Raw genomic sequence first — 21,668 nt, 5'->3', positions numbered from 1 at the left:
TGCACGTTAAACTTAATTAAGTTAAATATTTATAAATATACTCGAAATGATTCGAAATATTGCGCTTTTAATCACATTATTTAATGGTTGTTTATTTTCAAAACGCCCAATCTTAACGTCTTCACGTTCTCTCGTGTTTCGTCCTGGAATTACAAGAGTTAACGTAATAACGTAACGTGCATTTTTCTTAGCGTCTTCACGTTCTCTCATGTTTCATCCTGGAATTACAAGAGGCTCGTATTTGTTAATGTAATACAAGAAAAATTTCCAGTCAGACAGATATTTGTTGTGAAACGAAGTAGTTACAATTTCAACATTTTCAAGTACTTTAGCCTAAATTGCAGCACTTTTCAAACCTGAAACACACTGAAACACAAAGCAGCATTAAAATTCGTCAGGTAAGTGTCCATTCCCCTGTTTTGAGGGGTGTTTCTTTTATACTACCACATATAGTTTCGGACAACACTGCAAAGCGGAAAGTATAAAGCCTCCACCGCGCGCGGAGTCGAGCGCTATGGTCACTCAACCAGGCTTTAGCGCCCTTCGTTGAAATGTTCCAAAAGCACCGCTTGCAAACGGGCTTGTTCATATCCTTCGGTTTTCCATCTGTATCTGCTTCGAATCCAACAGCACTGCGTTTGCTTTAGCTGCCATATTAACATTACAAACTGTCCTGTGCATTACGGCAGCTTGGGTGGGTCAAACGAAAGCGCATTTTATGTAAAAAGAATCGATACTTAAGGGAAACGAGTATTGTACCGTTTCAGAATGTTCAGTATCGATACGTATCGATATATCGATTTTTTTGACAACACTAGAGCATATACAATGAAGTACTGAAGAGCTCCACAGTATTGTCCACTAGGTGTCCAAGGCCTCTCCAAAGTGCCACGCCTTTATCCAAATGTGCCACACCCTTATCCAAGACGTTGGCCAAAATACTGTAGTATAATGGTAAACTACACTTCACTACAAGAGTATGCAACATTTTTACTAAAACAAAATAGTAATGGTGGACATCTTACAGAAAGTTCATTACCTATAGCTTCCATTATCAATTGGCCAAAATATGATATAGCTTCCAAGAGTCTAGCTAAGCTAACCAGGCCAAGAGGCTAAACGATGTTGAGGAAAATACTACAGTACTGAAATGTTCTAATACTGCTTATATTCTAATATTTAGAGCCTTCTCTTATTCACAACTCACAAAGGCAACTGTGTTCTTCTTAGCCATTCTTATCTAACTCATGGGTTAAAGCAAGACATTTTCATTTGACTGAAAAAATTTTCCTGGCAAAAGACAATGCCAGCAATTACTGAAAATGTGGTGTAGTTGAGACACGGCCTCTTTTGCCTAATTCTACACAATAAACACATTTATAAAGTATATTTATCTAAACAGCCTGTGTAAGGAGAGAAGAGAGAATGAACACCTGAGCAATAAATGTACATAAATGTGTATTTAATGGGAGTTATCTGGGGGTCCTCTTCCAGAAAATTATTTAAAGATCAAGTCAAATTTAGTGAATCCTGGTGAGAGGTATGAAGCTCTCTTGTTTTTATCAGATTCACCATCGCAAAAACATAAGCCGTAAGATTACCTGCTTTAAGTAGGTATGTTACAAAAAAATTAACACCACTGGATAGAGCTTTTAAATACAAACAGAACAACACCATCCATGTTAAGCCTGGTTTAAGCCTTTATACTTGACGCAGCACGAGTGGCGTGAGCAGCGCGAGGGTCCGCACGCCGAAAATGATGTAATCGCGGTGGCTCCACCCGTGCGTGAGAGCCTCGCAGTCATGCACCTCTCGAATTTTGTAACTTCGCGCGCACAGCGCTTCAGCGCAGTGAACCAAGTCATGTTTGCCGGGTTCATACACCTTTATAAGGTGGAATTAAAGCACTTGTATGTCACTTTCAAGGTCCATTTCAACGCGTTCTCAACGTTAAATTTAATTAAGTTAAATATTTATACATATACTCGAAATGATTAGAAATAATTCGCTTTTTATCACATTATTTAATTGTGGTTTATTTTCAAAACGCCCAATCTTAACGACTTCACGTTCTCTCATGTTTCGTCCTGGAATTACAAGAGGCTCATATTTGTTAACGCAATAACTGTTCAGTCAAGACAGATATTTGTTGTTAAACGAAGTAGATACATTTTCAAGCATTTTAAAGTACTTTAGCCTAAATTCCAGCACTAATGCAACATTACAATTGGTCAGGTAAATGTTCATTCCCCTGTTTTTGAGGGGAGTTTCTTTATACTACCACATATTGCTTCGGACTACACTGCAAAAAGAATGTGACGCAGCAAGTAGCCTCCGCCGTTCGCGCAGGTGTACAGAGTCGCGCACTACGGTCATGCCAGGCAGGAGGGGGGTAAAAACTTTTCTACGTAACATCCGCAAATCTGAAGGCGGAATGAACCGCAAGTCAATCAAATGACACCGCCATCATCCATCCAGCGCTGATGAGTGCCAGTGAGAATCATATTTCGGCCACAAAACAGATAGCACGCGTGTGTGTTGTTTATTATGATTTGACGGATTTTTTCCCCAAAAAAATCAAATGACGGAAATCCGTCGTAGTGACGGAGAACTTTAACCCATGATCTAACTTCCAGTTTAGCAGTATACCCAAACAATTCGACATGAATCTCAGCTAAAGTAAACCTTTTTTTCTATGATGTTCAAAAGTATATGGATTCAAAATATTCACTAACAAAATAATCTACGACTGCTTCAGTTTCGCCAAACAGAGTCAATCGTGTGTGTGCTCTGGAGAGCTTATCTTAGTTTAGCTTTGCTTAGGTTAGGATAGGTTAGCATGTTTACAACTGATATGGCTTGTTGTGTTGCGCATTTCATTCCCAAAGACAAGCAAACACAAATCACGGCAAGTGAGGTGTTAATCTTTTCAGCTTCGAATGAGCTGTTGACTAGTACAGCCATCAATCACTTTGAAGGCGTCAGCTTGTTGCTTTTGCAGGTACTTGATAGCCCACCCTCCATTCCCCCTTTACACCTCACCAGGCAGAGGTGTAAAAAGCTGTAGTTCAAAACCACCACCACCCTCCAGACCAAAAAAAAAATACTGAATTTAATAGTAACAAGATGTAGTTTTGCAATCGAGAACAGATTACTTAAAACAACACGGATAGATGTTGTTGACAGGTCGAGCATTGTTTGTGGTTCTCAGCAATAGAGAGGATTACGCGTTTTTATAAGATGCCGTGAGCAAGCAAATAAAGGTATTTACCAACAAACCATACGCTGTTTGAAAGTGTGATACTGATGCTTTCATAGTAAATGAATTTTAGGGGACAAAACATGGTCATCTTACTTCGTAGACTTTTTGAAAGGACAATTTATAGGGCGAATCAAGTTGCACATGTAAACCACATGGAGTAAACACAGTGTGTTCACAACAGGATTTCTCGCGACCAGTAATAATAATATTAATAACACAGGGTTACAAAAAATATTTTTTGTAAATTGTCTATGTTTTGAAAACTGATTTAGGACAATTTTGCACTGCTGAATCCGAACATAACATCCATTTTTTTCAATCAGGTAGTTTTTGTGATAATTAGATTGTTAAAAATCCAATTTTCTGTCTAAATGGATTACATTTTGTGACATTATCGGCTGACTTTTAGCAATATTTCTGATCCAAATTAGATTTTAATTTTTTCAAATTTGCAAGTATGTATTCTTTTTTTCAGATACAATATATTAAAGAATTGAATGTTATAGTGGGCATGCATTGGTAAAGGTACATACATGCTAATTGCATGTTACTGCATTGTCACTTCGAGGTTTTTTGGAAATCCTAGAATGCTCAGCGACAGGGGTGTCTTTCTTCAGAGTCCAACAGTAATCAGCCATTATGACTGCATCCCAGCGTCCCTGATACCTGGTCTCCATCTCTTTAATGTCCTGATGAAATCTCTCCCCCTGCTCATCGCTCAATGATCCCAGATTCTCAGGAAGTCTATCCATATGTGAGAATAAGTTGCATTTGCATTGCATTTTGATGCTCATGTTGCATCCGAGGTTTCTGAAAGCAGTGAGCATATTGGTGACAAGTTCTGAGTAGTTGCTGGCCTTGGTGTTGCCAAGAAAGTTCTTCACGACCAAAACAAAAGCCTTCCATGCTTCCAGTTCAATTTTGTTCATTGAGTTCTCAAAGTCTGGATCTCTGATGAGCTGATGGATATGAGGACCATCAAAGATTCCAGCTTTCAACTTCTCTACGGTCAATCCTGGGAAAGACTGGCACAATAAGTGAAACAGTCACCATTCTTGTTTAGAGCTTTGGTAAACTGTTTGATCAAGCCGAGCTTGATGTGCAGTGGTGGGAAGAGTATCCTGTCTCTATCCACCAGAGGGTTGTTGATGACATTTCTTGCTCTGCCAGGCACCAATTACTCCCTCACAGGCCACTTCCTCTTCATGTAATGCTGAGCAGTGTCCCTACTATTCCACATGCACAGAAAGCATGGGTACTTGGTGAACCCAGACTGCTGTCTCAACAAAACGTTAACCATCTTCAGGTCAACACAAATGAACTATTCATGCTGATCATACTGAATTTTCTCCAGCACATACTTCACAGCTTCATACTTCTCCTTTAGTGTAGTCGAGTGAGCGAGGGGTACAGAGGCAAACACATTGCCGTTGTGCAGCAGAACACATTTCAGCGATTGCTTGCTGCTATCGATGAACAGTCTCCAGTCTTTGGGTTAATACTGTGGCACTCCAAGCTTATGTAGGAGCTGCGCAATGTCTGTACAGTCATGGCAAAAAGTTTTAAGAATGATAAAAATATTAATTTTTACAAAGTCTACTGCTTCAGTTTTTATAATGGCAATTTGCATATACTCCAGAATGCTATAAAGAGTGATCAGTCAGCTTAACAGCAATTAACTGTAAAGTCAACATTTGCCTAGAAAATGAACTTTATCCCCCAAAACACGTTTCAACTTCATTGCAGCCCTGCCTTAAAAGGTCCAGCTAACATTGTTTCAGTGATTGACCCATTAACACATGTATGGGTGTTGATTAGGACAGGGCTGGAGATCAATCTGTCATGATTAAGTAAGAATGACATCACTGGACACTTTAAAAGGAGGCTGGTGCTTGGCATCATTGTTTCTCTTCTGTTAACCATGGTTATCTCTAAAGAAACATGTGCAGTCATCATCGCACTGCACAAAAATGGCCTAACAGGGAAGGGTATCGCAGGTGCTTGGCATCATTGTTTCTCTTCTGTTAACCATGGTTATCTCTAAAGAAACATGTGCAGTCATCATCGCACTGCACAAAAATGGCCTAACAGGGAAGGGTATCGCAGCTAGAAAGATTGCACCTCAGTCAACAATCTATCATGTCATCAAGAACTTCAAGGAGAGAGGTTCCATTGTTGCCAAAAATGCTCCAGGGTGCCCTAGAAAGACCAGCATGTGCTAGGACCGTCTCTTAAAAGTGGAGCAAGGCCTGGTCTCAAGGAGGGCAGCAAAGAAGCCACTTCTCTCCAGAAAAAAACATCAGGGACAGACTGATATTCTGCAAAATGTACTGGGGTAAAGTTTTTTTCTCTGATGAATCCCCTTTCCAATTGTTTGGGACATCTGGAAAACAGCTTGTTCGGAGAAGACGAGGTGAGCGCTACCACCAGTCTTGTCTCATGCCAACTGTAAAGCATCCTGAAACCATTCATGTGTGGGGTTGCTTCTCAGCCAAGGGAATCGGCTCTCTCACAGTCTTGCCTAAAACACAGCCATGAATAAAGAATGGTACCAGAATGTCCTCCAAGAGCAACTTCTCCCAACCATCCAAGAGCAGTTTGGTGATCAACAATGTCTTTTCCAGCATGATGGAGCACATTTCCATAAAGCAAAGGTGATAAGTAAATGGCTCAGGGAACAAATCATAGAGATTTTGGGTCCATGGCCTGGAAACTCCCCAGATCTTAATCCCATTGAGAACTTGTGGTCAATCATCAAGAGATGGGTGGACAAACAAAAACCTACACATTCTGACAAAATGCAAGCATTGATTGTGCAAGAATGGATTGCTATCAGTCAGGATTTGGTCGAGAAGTTGATTGAGAGCATGCCACAGAGAATTGCAGAGGTCCTGAAGAAGAAGGGTCAACACTGCAAATATTTACTTGCTACATTAACTCATTCTAACTGTCAATAAAAAGCTTTTGTTACTCATAATATGATTGCAATTGTAATTCTGTATGTGATAAAAACAAACACACAACAACCAGAGGGCAGCAGATCATGTGAAAATATAATATTTGTGTCATTCTCAAAACTTTTGGCCATGACTGTACAGTACACCAAGTCCTTGTCTTCAGAGAAAAAATGGAGATACTCTTGATGCATGTTGCGGTAGAAGGTGATGCGAGTGCTGTCAGAGAGGAGATTATTTTCCTTCAATCTGGATGCCAACGGTTCAGCTGAGGACTTTGACAACCCGAGATCACGAACTAGATCATTTAGCTCATTTTGGGAAAAAGGATGTGGAGCATCACCATCAAAATTCATTTCTTCATCTTCATCTTGTACAACACTGGAGGAATCTTCGTCACTAATATCAGGAAGTTCTCCAAAGACAGGTACTGGAATTTCATCACAATGAGCTACAGGACAACGTGCTGATTGAAGATCAGGATACTTGAGGCTGCTCCGGTTTTTTCTGTTGATCCCAGTCACATCAATTGCACAGAAGTAGCAGTCAGTGCTGTGGTTTGTGGTTTGGCTCCCTCCAAGATCTTCTGGTTGAAGCCATTTTGATCACCAGCAAAAAAATGATGTGGCTATAGCTCAAAAAGCTGACCTGATGCAGCAAAACCAATGTGATTTTTGGATTCAGCAACTAAAAATTGTACAAAATCAGCTAAAAAAATTTTGACAATACATTTTGTGTTGACCAGTGTAATAATAGATTTTATTTGTAACACACTTTTCATTTTGTAAAATCTCAAAGTGCCACAACAAAGGCAAACATCAAGCACAAAAAAATAAAAACAAAAAGTCATCAAATATTATGTATATAAAAATAATAAAAATATAAAATATATCAACAGCTATATGCCTTTTTAAAAAGGATAAGTCTTAAGAAGAATTAAAAAATTGTCCTGGCCCTGCGCAGACCTAACCTTGACCGGGAGACAGTTCCAGAATTGTGGCGCCGCTGAGCAAAAGGCTCAGTCCCCCCATAGTTCGAAGCCTAGTGGGGGGCACCTAGAGGAGCATGCTGCCTGATGATCTGAGGGTGCAGATTGATGTTTGGGTGGTGATAAGATTAACAAAAAAGGAAGGTTGGAAATAGGCCTGTAGTTTGCAAGCACTTACGGGTCTAGTTTGCGTGTAGATGGCTGAATTTATACTAGTTCTAAAAATAAATTTAATGTGATGGGCTTGTGGTTTAAGAATTTTCGATGTTATTCATTATTTTTTATGCGGAAAAACAGATTTGTACCGGCGACGGGACCACTAGAGGCGCAACTGCACAGAGGTTAAGTCTGCTCTCTGCTCCTTTAACTATTAGCACCCTCTGACGGCCATCAGGAGAATTGCTATTCACATCGTCCATTTCGCTAGTCATTATTCGAGAATTTTCTGGGAATCCTCAAGGACGATGGGTTTGCCCTCAAGAGATCAAAATACAGTGACAGGGAGTCCCTAAAAACCACATCCACTCATGTTGGGAGCAAACAGCAAATTATCCAGTTTTCACAAATCTTGATTTCATTTACTATGTACACTTGAAGGGCAGATGCAGTCACTAGCTTTGGCTAAATTATTTTAGCTCTGAATTACCATGGCTATCTTCAAGGTTGTGCAGGTTCTTGACTCTATTCAGATTCTTTATCTGAGTCATCTTAAACATTAGCAAGTTTTCGATTTTGATGTAACTGCAATATTCAATGTGTGCAGGGTTAAAATGAATAATTTAATAATATAAAGAGTTTCACCAAAATGTCTTCATTATTATAAAAAGGTCAAAAGCAAGTGTAGAAAGTTAATTATATTTTTATTAAAAAAGGTTTAAAATGGTTCTGGGAAGCTTTTCTTTTCTCGCTCTGACGTCACTGCAGACTGTGCAGTGTTGCCAACTTAGCGACTTTGTCGCTATATTTAGCGACTTTTCAGACCCTCTAGCGACTTTTTGTAGTAAAAAGCGACTAGCGACAAATCTAGCGACTTTTTGTGGTGGTATTGGAGACTTTTGGCGACTCTGAACAAACACGTTCTATAGTTGCTGTCCTCTGGGCCGTGAGTCCCGGCAGGTGCTGCCGTGAGCCCCACAACACTCAGTGCAGTCTCACACTCAAGAGCAGACCCTCACCGCTCCACGTCCACACTGCAAATGAACTGCGCATGCCCAAAGCTGCCGCCGACGGGGGATGAAAATATAAAAGGTTTAGTCTTCAGTGAGACACGAAAAGAAATCACTGCATTTAACTCACACAGTCTGTCATTCTTCACCTCATTCACCACGTAGCTGGTCACTCGACTCGTCCACAGTGCAAAAATACCAAAATACAGGAAAGAGTGGGAATCAAATCCTGAATGTAAAGGCTGGCTGAAGCCATGTATTGGAGATAATACACGGGCATACTGCCTGTATTGTAAGGTTGATTTCTATGCCAACTAGTTCCTGCTAACTGCTACTCATATACTAACATTTAACAACACAGCAAAAAAACTAATTTACGTAAAGATTATTTATACAAAGCATTAAAGTCATGTAGTTCTTTTGAGAAGTGACTGCCTATTTCAAAGGCAACAGATGTTGTTCATTTGTAGTTCTAACATATTTAGGGTGTTTTTTACTCATTTTCTTTTCTCCCAACATTATTCCTTTACAGCTTCAAAAACATTTATTATGCAAATTAGGTGATGACGTCATTTAGCGACTTCTAGCGACTTTTAGGACAACCAATAGTGACTTTCCTTACTGAGGAGTAGGCAACAGTGAGACTGTGTCCCTCTGCTGTTACCGTACCTCCATCAGACGAGTGAGAGCTCTGGGATGGATGGTGTGTTGCTGCAGTTTCTCATTAATATATAATATAATTTAGTTAGTACCTAGCTAAAAGCTCTAAAGCACTTTTCTAATACATGTTATAAACATATTGTGCTTTTTTATTGAGTGGATTTGATTAAGAAAACTAAAAGTTGAGAAAGTTAACTTTGCTATATTGTCGATGCATGTACTGTAGTTAGCTGATACGTGTTGGGTGGCTAACATGTCTTCATCAGCAAAATAATTTCTTATATTTTTATTACCCAGCTTGTGAAGTCTGCAGCCGTCTTATGCAAGAGGATCTAAATGCATCTTTTTGTGTTACAGTTAGTCAATTTACCACAAAAGTGTAGTGTATTGTGTGTGTGTTTTACAACACATTCATTTTGTGTGCATTAAGAAAATGATTTTCATCTGTAATTTTGGTTTTTTTTTAGTAAGAACAATCTATACGATCACGTGCGTTTTTGTACAGCTACTCAGCGTAAATTAGCAGATGAGTGAGAGCTCTGGGATGGATGCTTGTGAAGTCTGCAGCCGTCTTGCATCTTAAAATCTGTTTCAGAATAAACAGTGGAAAACAAGTCCATGTCTGACTGCTTCAATGACCGAATAGAGGTCGTTACACAGATGCTGACAGTAGTGACGGGCAAGTGAAGCCTCATGAAGCACTGAGTCTTTCCTAACAATTGTGATTAGAAGCTTTAAAGTGTCAGTGATGGTGACATCTGTTGGACAACTGAAGCCATAGCAACATCTAAAAAGCATCACTGAAGCAAAGGCACTGTTTCAATCCTATGACGGCAATTAAAGTTCAGAAGGCCATTCAAGTGATTTGTTCATTTATACTAAATAATGACTATATTGTCATTACAAAAAAATGCAGATGCTCTCCCCCATATTCTAACACATTCCAAAATAACCCATTGAATAAATGCAAAAGGGTGAAGTGTAATGATACATCTTATTTAGCTGGTATGGCACCAAATCTCTCAAACCTGTCAAGCTGTCATTGGCTCAGAACTTGAAATGCCATGAGCCAGCACCACACACTGAAAGACTATGAGCCAATGAAAAGGTTTGAAATATCAGTATTATGAATTATTCCTAAGAGCAGAAAGATAGAGTATAAGGCAGGGGTGCCCAATACGTAGATCACAATCTACTGGTCGATCGCAAAGGAAGTGTAGGTAGATCACATGACATTAAAAAGTAGGGGATGAATGACAGGCTATCGTCCATCTGCACTGACAGTTGTATTTTGATTGACATACATGGTAGCCAATCTGACGTCTGAACTTCTGACAACCAACGCATGCATGTTAAACCGTGCTAACTTGTTCAGTTACCTTGCAGCGTAGCTAGCCTCCAATTTATTTAAACTAAATACAACAAAGGCTATAATAATGAGCAGGCCTGATAGTTTTCAGGCGCCACGCCGGAATTCCGGCGTACCGACATATCCGCGAGAAAAAAACACGTTTTATATATATTATATTTAAAATATTGACGGAAAAATCTGTCAAATCATAATAATAAACCACACACATGCGCGTGCTGTCTGTTTTGAGGCTGAAATATGATCCTCTCACTGGATCATCAGCGCTGGATGGATGACGGCGGTGTCACTTGATTGACTTGCGGGTTATCCCGCCTTCTGATTTTCGGACATTACGTAAAAAAGCTACCTCCCTCCAGCCTTAAGTCCAGTTTGTTTTGGTCAGTTAATGTTTTCAACTTGATTGGTCGTGCCGAAGACATTAATGCATAAACATCATACAGGCGGTCCAGGAGTTACGAGGTTCCCGAGTTACGATTTTTCGTGGTTACTACACATCTCCCATTTACTGTATAAAGCCTCGTTTGGACCCAAGTGATTCTGCGTTGTAAACGGAACTTGGTGTTTGGTGTGCGTGGCGTCAGGATGAGTTAAACGCAGTTATGGATAAAGGTATTTGCCAAAAGGCTAGCTTTAGGATAGGATAACTGCGTATAGTACGTTATTTACGTACAGTATGTACGTATGTTCCGATTTACACACGAAAATCGATTTACGACGGATCAACGTCGTAACCCGGGGACCGCCTGTATTTCAGACATTGGAAGAGCTTCAGAGGTAGATACAAGATAAATTCAGTATTTTATCTTTATTCTGATTAAGTTAAATTTTTATCAGAAATATAAGAAAGTGTTTTTTTTGAGCCGGTACAGGTGGTCAGACGATCTGGTTCATCCTGGCCGCCTTACGGCGTAAGGTGTAATACATGAACAAAAGCATAAAATGTATGTCCTAATAAACCAACACAAAATATTGATTAAATATTTTATATATTTAAGCTAACTATAATCATAATACTTGTAATTCTTTTAAACTTTATTTGCACAATTTCTTTGAGTTGTCTTGTATCCTATAATTTACTAACAGTAATGAATAAATAATGAATCATGCCTGTTTTTAACATATTGTGTCTAATTGTGTTAACAATCTTTAGGTTACAGCATTTTCTCAGAATATTAATAGAAATTTGTTTTTTTATTTCACGATAATGATTACCTGACATATTAATTATTAATTAATTTAAAGATTAATTATTAAATATTCTAAATATGGTACAATTCCACTCCACCCCCCGCTCATAAAAAGTTCAGGCTCAGGAAGTTTTCCCACTATCACCCCTGAATGAGTGCTGTAGCTGGTCAGAGTAAGAAGCCTAAAACCTACCACTTCATACAGAATGGGAGGAGGATTTGTTTCACTATGTCATATTCACTATATTTCACTATGTCATATTCTAAGTGCGTCTGTCTCATCTGTCAGTGATGTTGCCATTTCAAACAAGGGAAATGTGGAGCGGCATTTTCGGACTGTTAATAAAAATTATGACATTGACTTTCCTCCGAAAAGCGAGCTGAGAAGGAGAAAGGTGAAAGAACTAAAATCCCAGTTGTCTGAACAGTAATTTTTCTCACATCTGACCACAAAAGCGAAGGCAGCCACTGAACCATCATTTCGGCTGAGTCACTTAATTGTTAAACACAATAAGTCCTTCCTGTGACGTGCGGCGGAGTAGCGAAGGACGAGACACGGGATCCTTGGCTGTGACAGATGTCACTTTTATTATCATACACAGATAGCGCAGAGAACACTCAACACACAGAGACGTGTAAACTTTAGACAAGGACGAGCACAGGACACTGCGCGAACGCACATTAAATAGACAAACCACATAAGCCCCGCGTGATTACGAGACGAGCCACAGGTGAGACGGATTGTCACAAGACACAACCACCACCACGGAGATCCACAGACGTAGAGGAGTAGACGTAGATGAGTAGACGTAGACGACGTAGACACACGCCCAAAAGGGAGGGGCCGGGGTCCTCAACGTGACAGACGCCCCCGCCAAGGGCACTACCCGTCCTGGGGTGCCAACAGGACCGAGTGCCCCGAACCCACTTCGATGGGCGGATCCGACGCGCTCAGTCCTGCTTTTGGGAGGTGACCACCCTCGGCGAAGCGTCCGCCACGAACCGCCTAGAACACCCTCCCTGGGAAGACCGGGGAAAAGATATTAGACACGTTTAACGGGACGGACACAAACACACAGACTGGTACATTAAAACATAGCGGCACAAAAGGGAAAAAGGGATTAGGCACACATACTCACAAAACACTGGGACATACACACATGAAACAGGCGCCAGGCTGCGCGCCAGGTGGGGAGCTATCAGGGGAGAGAGACCGGGAACTGCTGGTGCTGCGGTGGGCGGTCCTCCTCCTGCCTTCGCTGTGAACCCTCCGCTGGGTGCAGCGCGGCTGGCGGACGCGCCTGGTGCAGCGCGGCTGAACTCCCTTGTCGGTGGGCCGTAGAGACCTCTCCCTTCACCTCGCGACCGCACTCCGGAGCGGGCAGTGTGGGTTTCCATCTCCTCTTCCTCCTCACTGCCCAGGCTCCAGCTCATGGGAGTGGCCGGACTCCCGCCTCGGGAGCAGTCCATTGCGCTCTCCTCGGAGCGATAGGGGAGAGCGCTCACCCCTGGGCTGTACCTCCCCCTCACAGTCCCGGCAGAGCGCTCTGAAGCAGCCGAACTACCCTCATCCTCCATGTACAGTTCACCGTCCGTGCACTCCGATACACCCGAGCACACGGACGGAGGATAGTCCTCCACGCCCTCGCCGTAGTATACGGTGGGAGCGGAGTATAAGGAAGGGGGGTAGTCCTCCTCGCCTTCACTGTGGTATTCCGCGGAGGCAGAGCCTACAGAGGGAGGGAGGGTAGTCTTCTTCCTCCTCCTCGTCGCCCTCTCCATAATCCACAGTGGGGGCAGAACAGACTGAGGGAGCAGGGTCCTCCGTCCTCCTCCCCATCGTAGTCCACAGTGGGAGCGGAGGAAACGGATGGAGGGTAATCTTCGTCTTCCTCCTCCTCATCACCTTAGCCTACGGTGGGAGAGGGACACACGGGCGGCGGATGGTCTTCCTCACCCACCCCCTCAGAATCCGCCTCCCCGAACTCGCTCTCTGGAGTTGATGCGGTGGCGCCGATGACACAGGCGCCCACCCTCAGAGGCGAGAGGGCGCGGGATGGAGAAGGGTGTAACTCTCGCCAAATCCTCACCACCCCCTCGCAGAGCATCTCCGCCAGCTCGGGGTTGTGGCCCTTGCACTCCCGAGCTGTAGCCAGCTGGTAAGCACACACCGGGTCCTTCTCCAGCTCCTCGACCGTCAGTGTGGCTTCGTGGCGCGGGAGGGAGTCCTCTTCCTCTCCTCACGACAGGGAGGCTCCTCCTCCAGCTCGTGGACACCCACCTGCAGGGGCAAGAGTTCCCGGGAAGAAGAGGGATGCATCTCCTGCCACGCCCGCACCGCCTCCTCGCGGTAGTAAGCCGCCTTCTCGGGGGCGGAGGTTTCCCGAGCGGCGCACAGCATGTAGGCACACACCGGGTCTGACTCTAGCTGCTCCAGCGTCGGCGTGTCTTTGCGGCACTGGGGGGAGGAAGATGCACGGTGATGCCTTTTGCTGGGGCGCTGGCCCCTCTTAGGCCGGGTAGCATAGCCTGGCATCGTCTGGTGTCTCTTGTCCGCTCGTCGTTCTGTGACGCGTGGCGGAGTGGCAAAGGACAAGACACGGGATCCTTGGCAGCGACAGATGTCACTTTTATTATCATACACATATAGCGCAGATAGCGCACGGAGAACACTCAACACACTGAGATGTGTAAACTTTAGACAACAACGAGCACAGGACACTGCGCGAGCGCACATTAAATAGACAAACCATATAAGCCCCGCGTGATTACGAGACGCGCCACAGGTGAGACGGATTGTCACAAGACACAACCACCACCACGGAGATCCACAAAGACGAGTAGACGTAGACACACGCCCAAAAGGGAGGGGCCGGGGTCCTCAACGTGACACTTCCAAGACGGAGAGATGATAAAAGAGGCATTTGTTGAAGCCGCTATTTCCTTGTTTCAAGACAAATCAGAAATATTATCTTCAATCAAAGCTGTCCAGCTATCGAAGAATACTGTCACACGTTGCTCTGAAGCGATACTTTATAATACTTTATAAATATAAATAAATAATATAGCATAATATAGCCGCAAGCGGCGATTGGCGGGTTCACACAAAAAAAGGCAAAAAAGCCCAAAGGGTCTTTTAGACCAACAAATTTGCCTCTTGGCCTCAATAGGCAAAAAGAAGCCCAATAGGTCTTTTAGACCCAAAAGTGAATAGAAGCTGTTTGAGTGGAAAAAATGCATAAGTAAATCAATGTGACAAAACATTCAATTCAACTGAGGCACTAAAGGCCCAAAAGGATCAAAATAATGTGTATTGGCAAAATGATTCAGATCACATAACTAAATCACAAGCTGAGATCAGCTTTGTGTGTGGTTGCTCATGTAAGCAATAGTTTTCAGTCAGTTCTGGTGTTTGGCCACTAGATGGAGCCCAAGTACTACCATACTGATATCTCATTAATCTCAGAAATAAAATAGGATATTTTGGTGAAATAAAAGGTTCATTTCTGGTCAGGAAGTGCACTTTTTGTTATGAGATGTAATTGCAATGTTATAGACCTCATTAATCTGAATCATACAAGCCCCATTACTTGTCTGTATTCTGCATAACAGCATTGCTGCATGAGTTTTTATGATTTCTTAGGTTTTTGGGTACTGTAGCGCCCCTGACAGGCCAATTTGAAGCAAACTTGGCCTACCTCACAGGGACCTCAGTGTATAAAAGCCTATTAAATTGGGAGTTGAGCACTTACATGCTTTATGAGTTATAGCAATAAAGGTCATTTATGGCATGGCCAGAAGGATATAATGGAAAGATTGACCAATCAGAAAAAACAAAAATGCAACATTTTTTCCATATTTATTTAACTACAGTGTCTACAGATTATGCCTATGCCACTTTTGCCATCATCGGATCAAATTCCTAGGACTAGTTCTTAAAGAGCTATTTTCAAACAATTGATGAATGTCACAAAAGTATGCATTTTTTAATAAGACTTGTAATTGGAAAGTTGTCAGGTCTACTGCAAGGAATAAAAAGAATCAAGTTGCGTGTTCCTAAGTGAAAATTTGGAGGAGTTATGCATGATTTTCAAAAACAGCGCCACCTAGTGGCCAAATGTTTCAACACTGCACAGCATGACACATAGTCCTGGGATATGCACAGTGGTGAGGTTTCATGTTGATTGGCCAATGGTAAGTCTGTCAAATGGCCAATTAATTCAAATAAAAATTAATTGGCTCATGGCGGCCATGTTTTTTGAGTGATGAGGTCATCATTGTGTGCCTTGATACCACTTGGGCCCCTGATGATACCTGTAAAGTTTGGGCTTGATGTGACTAATGGTTTCTGAGAAACAAATTTCCCCATGTTATAGTGCCCCCTATTGGACAATCGTGGCCAGCTTTGACCTGTGACCTCTGAGTCATGTGCCCTAACAACTGATAAATTTTCATAAAGATAGGTCAAAGCATTGCTGAGATATAGCTGCTGAAGTAAATTTGGCCACACCTCAGAGCTATTGATTGACATGTGACAACCAGACTGTATACCAATGTCACAGTTTTCTTCTTAATTCTTTAAGATTCTTCTTAATCTTTTGACACCAAGATTGAAGAAATCCGATGAAAAACCAAGGACTAGTATGAAAAAGTAGGTTTTGCATATTATTCAAATTAGCAAAAAATCTAAGTGGGCGGAGTTTAATGGTTCTTGAGGCTTTTTTGTTTGTCTGGAGCCAAGGAATGCACCTGAAGTGGAATTTTGTTTCTAGGACATACGGGGGTGGGAGATATGGACCAAAACGCAAAATGCTGCGCTATAGCGCCACCATCTGGCCAATGTGGGTGTCTGTAATGTAGCACGGTCCTGCAAACAGACTACACCATTCTGCCAATTTTGGTCTCCCTGGGCCTTACGGTCTAGGCTGCAGTATGCGTTTTATGCGGAGAAAAATAATAAGAAAGAACGAGCAATTACAATAGGTTTCCCACACTATGTGTGTGAACCCTAATAATACTTTATTTATCCTAAAAGGAAAATGAAAGAAAGAATACACAATATTAAATAGTAGCCTAATAAACATAACTTAAATAATGATAATATAGAAGAAATAAATTTGTTTTGCAAAAATTTAGTTTTTATAGTAGGTAGATCATTTTTACCTGGTCATCTTATAAGTAGCTTGCAAGCTGAAAAGGTGTGGGCACCCCTGGTATAAGGGAATTTCTACATACCTGAGTGTGTTCAGTCTGCAGTGCGGATCCTCCAGTCTATCAGAGAGCAGCTTTACTCCTGAGTCTCCTGGGTGGTTGTAAGTCAGATCCAGTTCTTTCAGATGTGAGGGGTTTAAACTCAGAGCTGAAGCCAGAGAAGAACAGCCTTCCTCTGTGACCAAACAACCAGACAATCTGCAGAATGGAGGGAAAAAGAGATAGAGACAGTGATGGAGATGCATTTGAAGAGCAGCCAGTATGGGGCAGTAGAAAGGCCAGTAACTGTAGTGGAGGTTTCACCCTGTGCTTTATAATAAAGCACTGACATGGTGAGGTCTCATATCCATTCCTCACCTATTATGATGATAAGACACTTGGGGCAGAGCTGTTTTACAAGCTGTGTGATACTGCAGGTTCTATGTAGGTGTGTGTGTGTGTGTGTGTGTGGTCAGCTCTGTGTATGAGTGTGTGTGTTCAGCTCTGTGTAGGAGTGTGTGTGTTTCCATAAATACCCACATACATGTGGACAAGGACTCATCTGAGTCTATGTAGAGTGTTACATTTTTCTTCTAGGATATTCTGGAAATCTGCTTATGCATCACAAATATTTCTCTCTCTACACAATGTGGTGATTTAATTAAATTTTATTCATGTTAATTTTAACTGAATGTTAATTTTAACTGAACTATTTAGAATGAATTAAGGAAGAAAACCTTTATATAATCATAATGAGAAAAACTTTTATAATAATAATAAAGTGTGAAATTGTGACGGGCAGGGTGTGCGAACTAAAAAGGAAGCGATCACGCCAAGTCTCAGGGGAAAAGGATGGTTTAATAGAAAGTGTGCAAACCAAAACCCATGCAATAGATCCAAATTAAGGATATAATGACCAGCGGTCAACTGGTACAAAGACAAGACATATATAGGCAAACAAACGACCCTCAGGTGAGACGGATCCCGGGCTCCGCCCACCTGAATGACGCACATGATGTCACAAAACAACAACAACAACAGCCGCTGTGGATGGAGGCGACCGGTAGGGGGCCGCCTCACCGTGACAGAAATTGTTTTGAATTGCCTTATGTGGTAGTATTTTTAATACTATACACAAAGTACAGTAAATTGAAATTGACTTTTTAAAAGAACATAAATGTCACGGATCAGCTCCTGACCCCTCCTTGTGGGCGTGTTGTTGTGTCGTCTGCGTCTACTTATGTTCTTGTTTGTAGTTCCATGGGTGTGGGTCATTTGTGAGCATGTTCGTTGTTCTCACCTGTGCCTTGTCTCGTGATCATTGGGGATTGTGTAGTTCATAGCGTAATGTCTCGTTCTCGTCTTTGTCTAAAGCTCATGCCTGTGTGTATGTGCTTGAATGTTAAGAGTACTATGCGCTATTCACACTGGACTCCACCATCATTGTTCATTAACGTGTGTGTTTTTCACCGCAATGTGCCTGCCTCCTCCCCACGTTACAATAAATCTTTGTCTAATCTTAATATTTATTAAAATTCTGTAGTGTAATTCTGTATTCTTTTACAGTTTCCATTCCAGATTAAGTTGACAGAAAACTCACCTGAGAATCTCCAGTTTACAGTGTGAACTCTTCAGTCCAGCACAGAGCTGCTCCACTCCTGAATCTTGTAGGTCATTATTATTAATCTCCAACTCTCTCAGTGAGTTTTCTGTTTGCAGAACTGATTTGAGTGATTTGCAAGACTCCACAGTGAGACCACAGCAAGATAGTCTGCAAAGGAGGAGTAAATACAGTACAAAATGCAGATCAATCAGATGATGCTGGATTCCAGAATAGGAAGACACTTGGGGCAGTGCTGTTATTCAGACTGTGTGTTTCTGCAGGCTCTATGTAGGAGTGTGTGTGTGTGTGTGTGTGTGTGTGGTCAGCTTTGTGTAGGAGTGTGTGCATTCAGCTCTATGTAGGTGTGTAATTGTTCAGCTCTGTGTAGGAGTCTGTGTATTTCCATAAATACCCAATCGTGTCTGGCTGCAGACCTCCAGTGGGATATTCTGTGTTTTTGATCTTTTATTTATTTAATTATTTATTTATGTATTTATTGGTGTATTTGTATATATTTTTATTTATATATTTCTGCAATTATTTGTATAAACTTATGTCATTTTTGGTCAGAGTGAAGCACTCACAAAATTTGGCAACATAAAAGCCTGTAGAAGCTCATGGACACTGGGAAATCACCCAAATCAAGAGAAACGGGTATGGGTAAATTTACCTTTATCTTGTTAATATCTGAAACAAATGTTGAAAACATGCACTAATACATTTTTGTGTGTCCAGCTGTCCTATGTCCTGGAATCTGAAAGGCCAGCAAATGAGCTCATTGTCAGGATTGGAAAAACCTGTTTGACAAGGGGAGACTTTCTGACCTTAGGTTTATATATATATATATATATATATATATATATATATATATATATATATATATATATATATATATATATATATATATTGGTTGTTTGTTTGCATGTTTTTTTTTTCTTCAGATTAGAAATTGCAGTTTTGAACTGATAAAGGAAATAGCCAAATCAGACGTAAGTGTAACTTCTATTATCTTGAATTTTTTCAATGGAGAAACGATAGTTTTATTTGTATTGATATACTCTCCTAGGGGAAAAACATTTTCATTGTTGACCTGTACGTTGTCCGAACCTGGCTGCCACCAAATAATTGTGATCCAATGTACAGCCTGCCTGTAAGTAAATAATTTGTATAAAAGCACACACTTTGCAGACTACAGTCTAGACTTATGCTTTTTGTTTCCATTTCTAGAATGACGCACCTGTGAAAGACCTTCTGTTAAATCCAGGCCACTTCATGTTGTGTGTAAGTCAGACTGGATATTGACATATGATAATGAAATACCCTTTCTTGACACACACTATGCCCAAGTACCACGCTCACAGGGATTCCGTGATCAGACATACTGTATAAGATGCTGTTTAGGTCACTTAATAGCATGTGTCACGTCCAGCCCCTCCCTCCTCCCTGGTCCCGCCTAGTTTCCCCGTTCCCATGGTTTCTCCCTCTGTCTGCCATGTCCCTGTCCTCATTGTTCCCACCTGCGTCTCGTTTCACCGTCTTGTTTTCTGTGTATATAAACCCCTCCATTCTACCCCTTGTCGTCTGTCTTTGTACGCGAGTTCCTCCTTGTTTTCCTAGTCGTTCTGGTTTTTCATATATCCTGTTCTGGTTTCCTGTCTTGTCTCTAATTCTGGTGTAGTATGTGTTTACCCCCGTTGCCCTGCCTCCCAGCTCCACGTAGTCTGTCTCCCATTAAGATTTGTATTGTAATTCTCTTAGTTTCCTTTTCGCGATGTGTGATTCAGTTATGTTTTGGTTACCATGTATTTCTAGTATCCTTACGTCTGTTACGTTTGTGGTCATCGCTGTTAGTGTATGTTTCACTCATGTGCATTTTCGGATTATGTGTTGTTGTAATGTTTCCATGTGTGTTTTCTATTCTTAGATGTTGTGCAGTCCCGCTCCTTAGCGTTATCCCTTCGTTGTATATTACCGTCCATATCTGTATTTGGTGTTTTGTTCTAGTGTCTTGCCGCCTTCTTTTCATTAAATGTTCTATAACTTGCATTTGTGTCACTCCTGTCTCTGATAATTGTTAAAGCATGATGTTCTGTATTTTGACAAGTTATATTCCTTAACCTGCAGAATGGAGTAACTTTGTGAAAGGGCCATGTTCATAAGGCCTTAGTGTGTGGTGTGTGCATGTCACAGGTCATATTACTATGTTACCTTTTCTCTTGCTGTTTGCAACTCATTCAATTTTTTATGGACATTCTTTAATCTTACTTTGTTTGGTGTTTTTAGTGGACTTGCAAACCATTTAGTTCCAGGACACTGGACCTAAAAACTGATTTCAATTTAAAGGTAAAGCTTAAAGTAATTTTCTTCATTATGTATTATTGTAGTTGTGTTCGTATGACATACTTTTTACAACAGTTCAGGACCTTCCAAAACAAGAGTTTGGCAATGACTGGCATATTCATGCTTATGGTAGGTCGACCACTACTTGTATCTGAAAAATTAAGCAGTTTTATATAAAAATAATACATGATGTTTCTTTGTACAGTACGCCTTGTACATTGTCCTGGATGCACCCTTTGACTTTAAGTAGTTTCAACCTATTTCAACTAAATCTTGTTTTTTATTTTAATTTTATTGCAACATTAAGTTAACACACTAGTTTAACTTTTTCATTTAGAGTGACATGCCAGTGCTCTGGAAATAGAGAATTACACACTCGAAGGGTATACACTAGTGATCAATCGACATGGGTTTTTTGATGGCCTTTGCCGATGCAGATATTTGGATGGCAGTAGTGGCCGATGGCCGATATGTAAAGCCGATATTTAAATAAAAAAATTCCATGATATCATACACATTACAATTGATCCATGGTTATCTTATCCATAAATAAATTATCTTGATAAAGAGTGGATATTATGCCTCTCCAGTATTTAAGACAATCAAACTGGTAAGTAGCTAGGTAGGGGTAAAGAGAGATAATATGCAGAAACAAAAAGCCCATGATGTTCACATAAACTTGAAGTTCAACATGTTAACACAAAGTTTAGTTAATGTAAATCAGGGATCGGCAACCTATGGCACGCGTGCCACTGCTGGCATGCTGTGGCATAATCACTGGCACACGCCACGCTGGACCAGCATCAGCAAAAAAATAAAAAATAAAAATCTGAGAGAGAGCACGATCCTCCAATCGAAATTGCTCCTCAACGCTCTGCACTCAGCTCCCGCCCACTTTCCCACAGACCCATGTTTAAACTTAGCCTAATCAAAATCAGTTAGTCTA

General features: G+C 41.3%; 1 protein-coding gene across 1 annotated transcript in view; it reads right to left on the bottom strand.

Moving 5' to 3' along the window:
- Positions 1–21,668, bottom strand: part of LOC143525354 (NACHT, LRR and PYD domains-containing protein 3-like) — a 101,530-nt gene that overhangs the window by 5,588 nt on the left and 74,274 nt on the right. The window contains exons 11-12 of the mRNA XM_077019193.1: positions 18,380–18,550; positions 16,825–16,998 (exon numbers count right to left, since the gene is read on the bottom strand). Coding sequence (XP_076875308.1) covers positions 16,825–16,998; positions 18,380–18,550 — 345 coding nt within the window. The remainder of the gene's footprint in view (positions 1–16,824; positions 16,999–18,379; positions 18,551–21,668) is intronic.

Source organism: Brachyhypopomus gauderio, chromosome 1 (assembly GCF_052324685.1).
Source record: "Brachyhypopomus gauderio isolate BG-103 chromosome 1, BGAUD_0.2, whole genome shotgun sequence".
NCBI classification, from domain to species: Eukaryota; Metazoa; Chordata; class Actinopteri; order Gymnotiformes; family Hypopomidae; genus Brachyhypopomus; species Brachyhypopomus gauderio.
The sequence above is the reverse complement of the archived record's forward strand: the minus strand, read 5'-3'. Positions and strand labels throughout refer to the sequence as shown.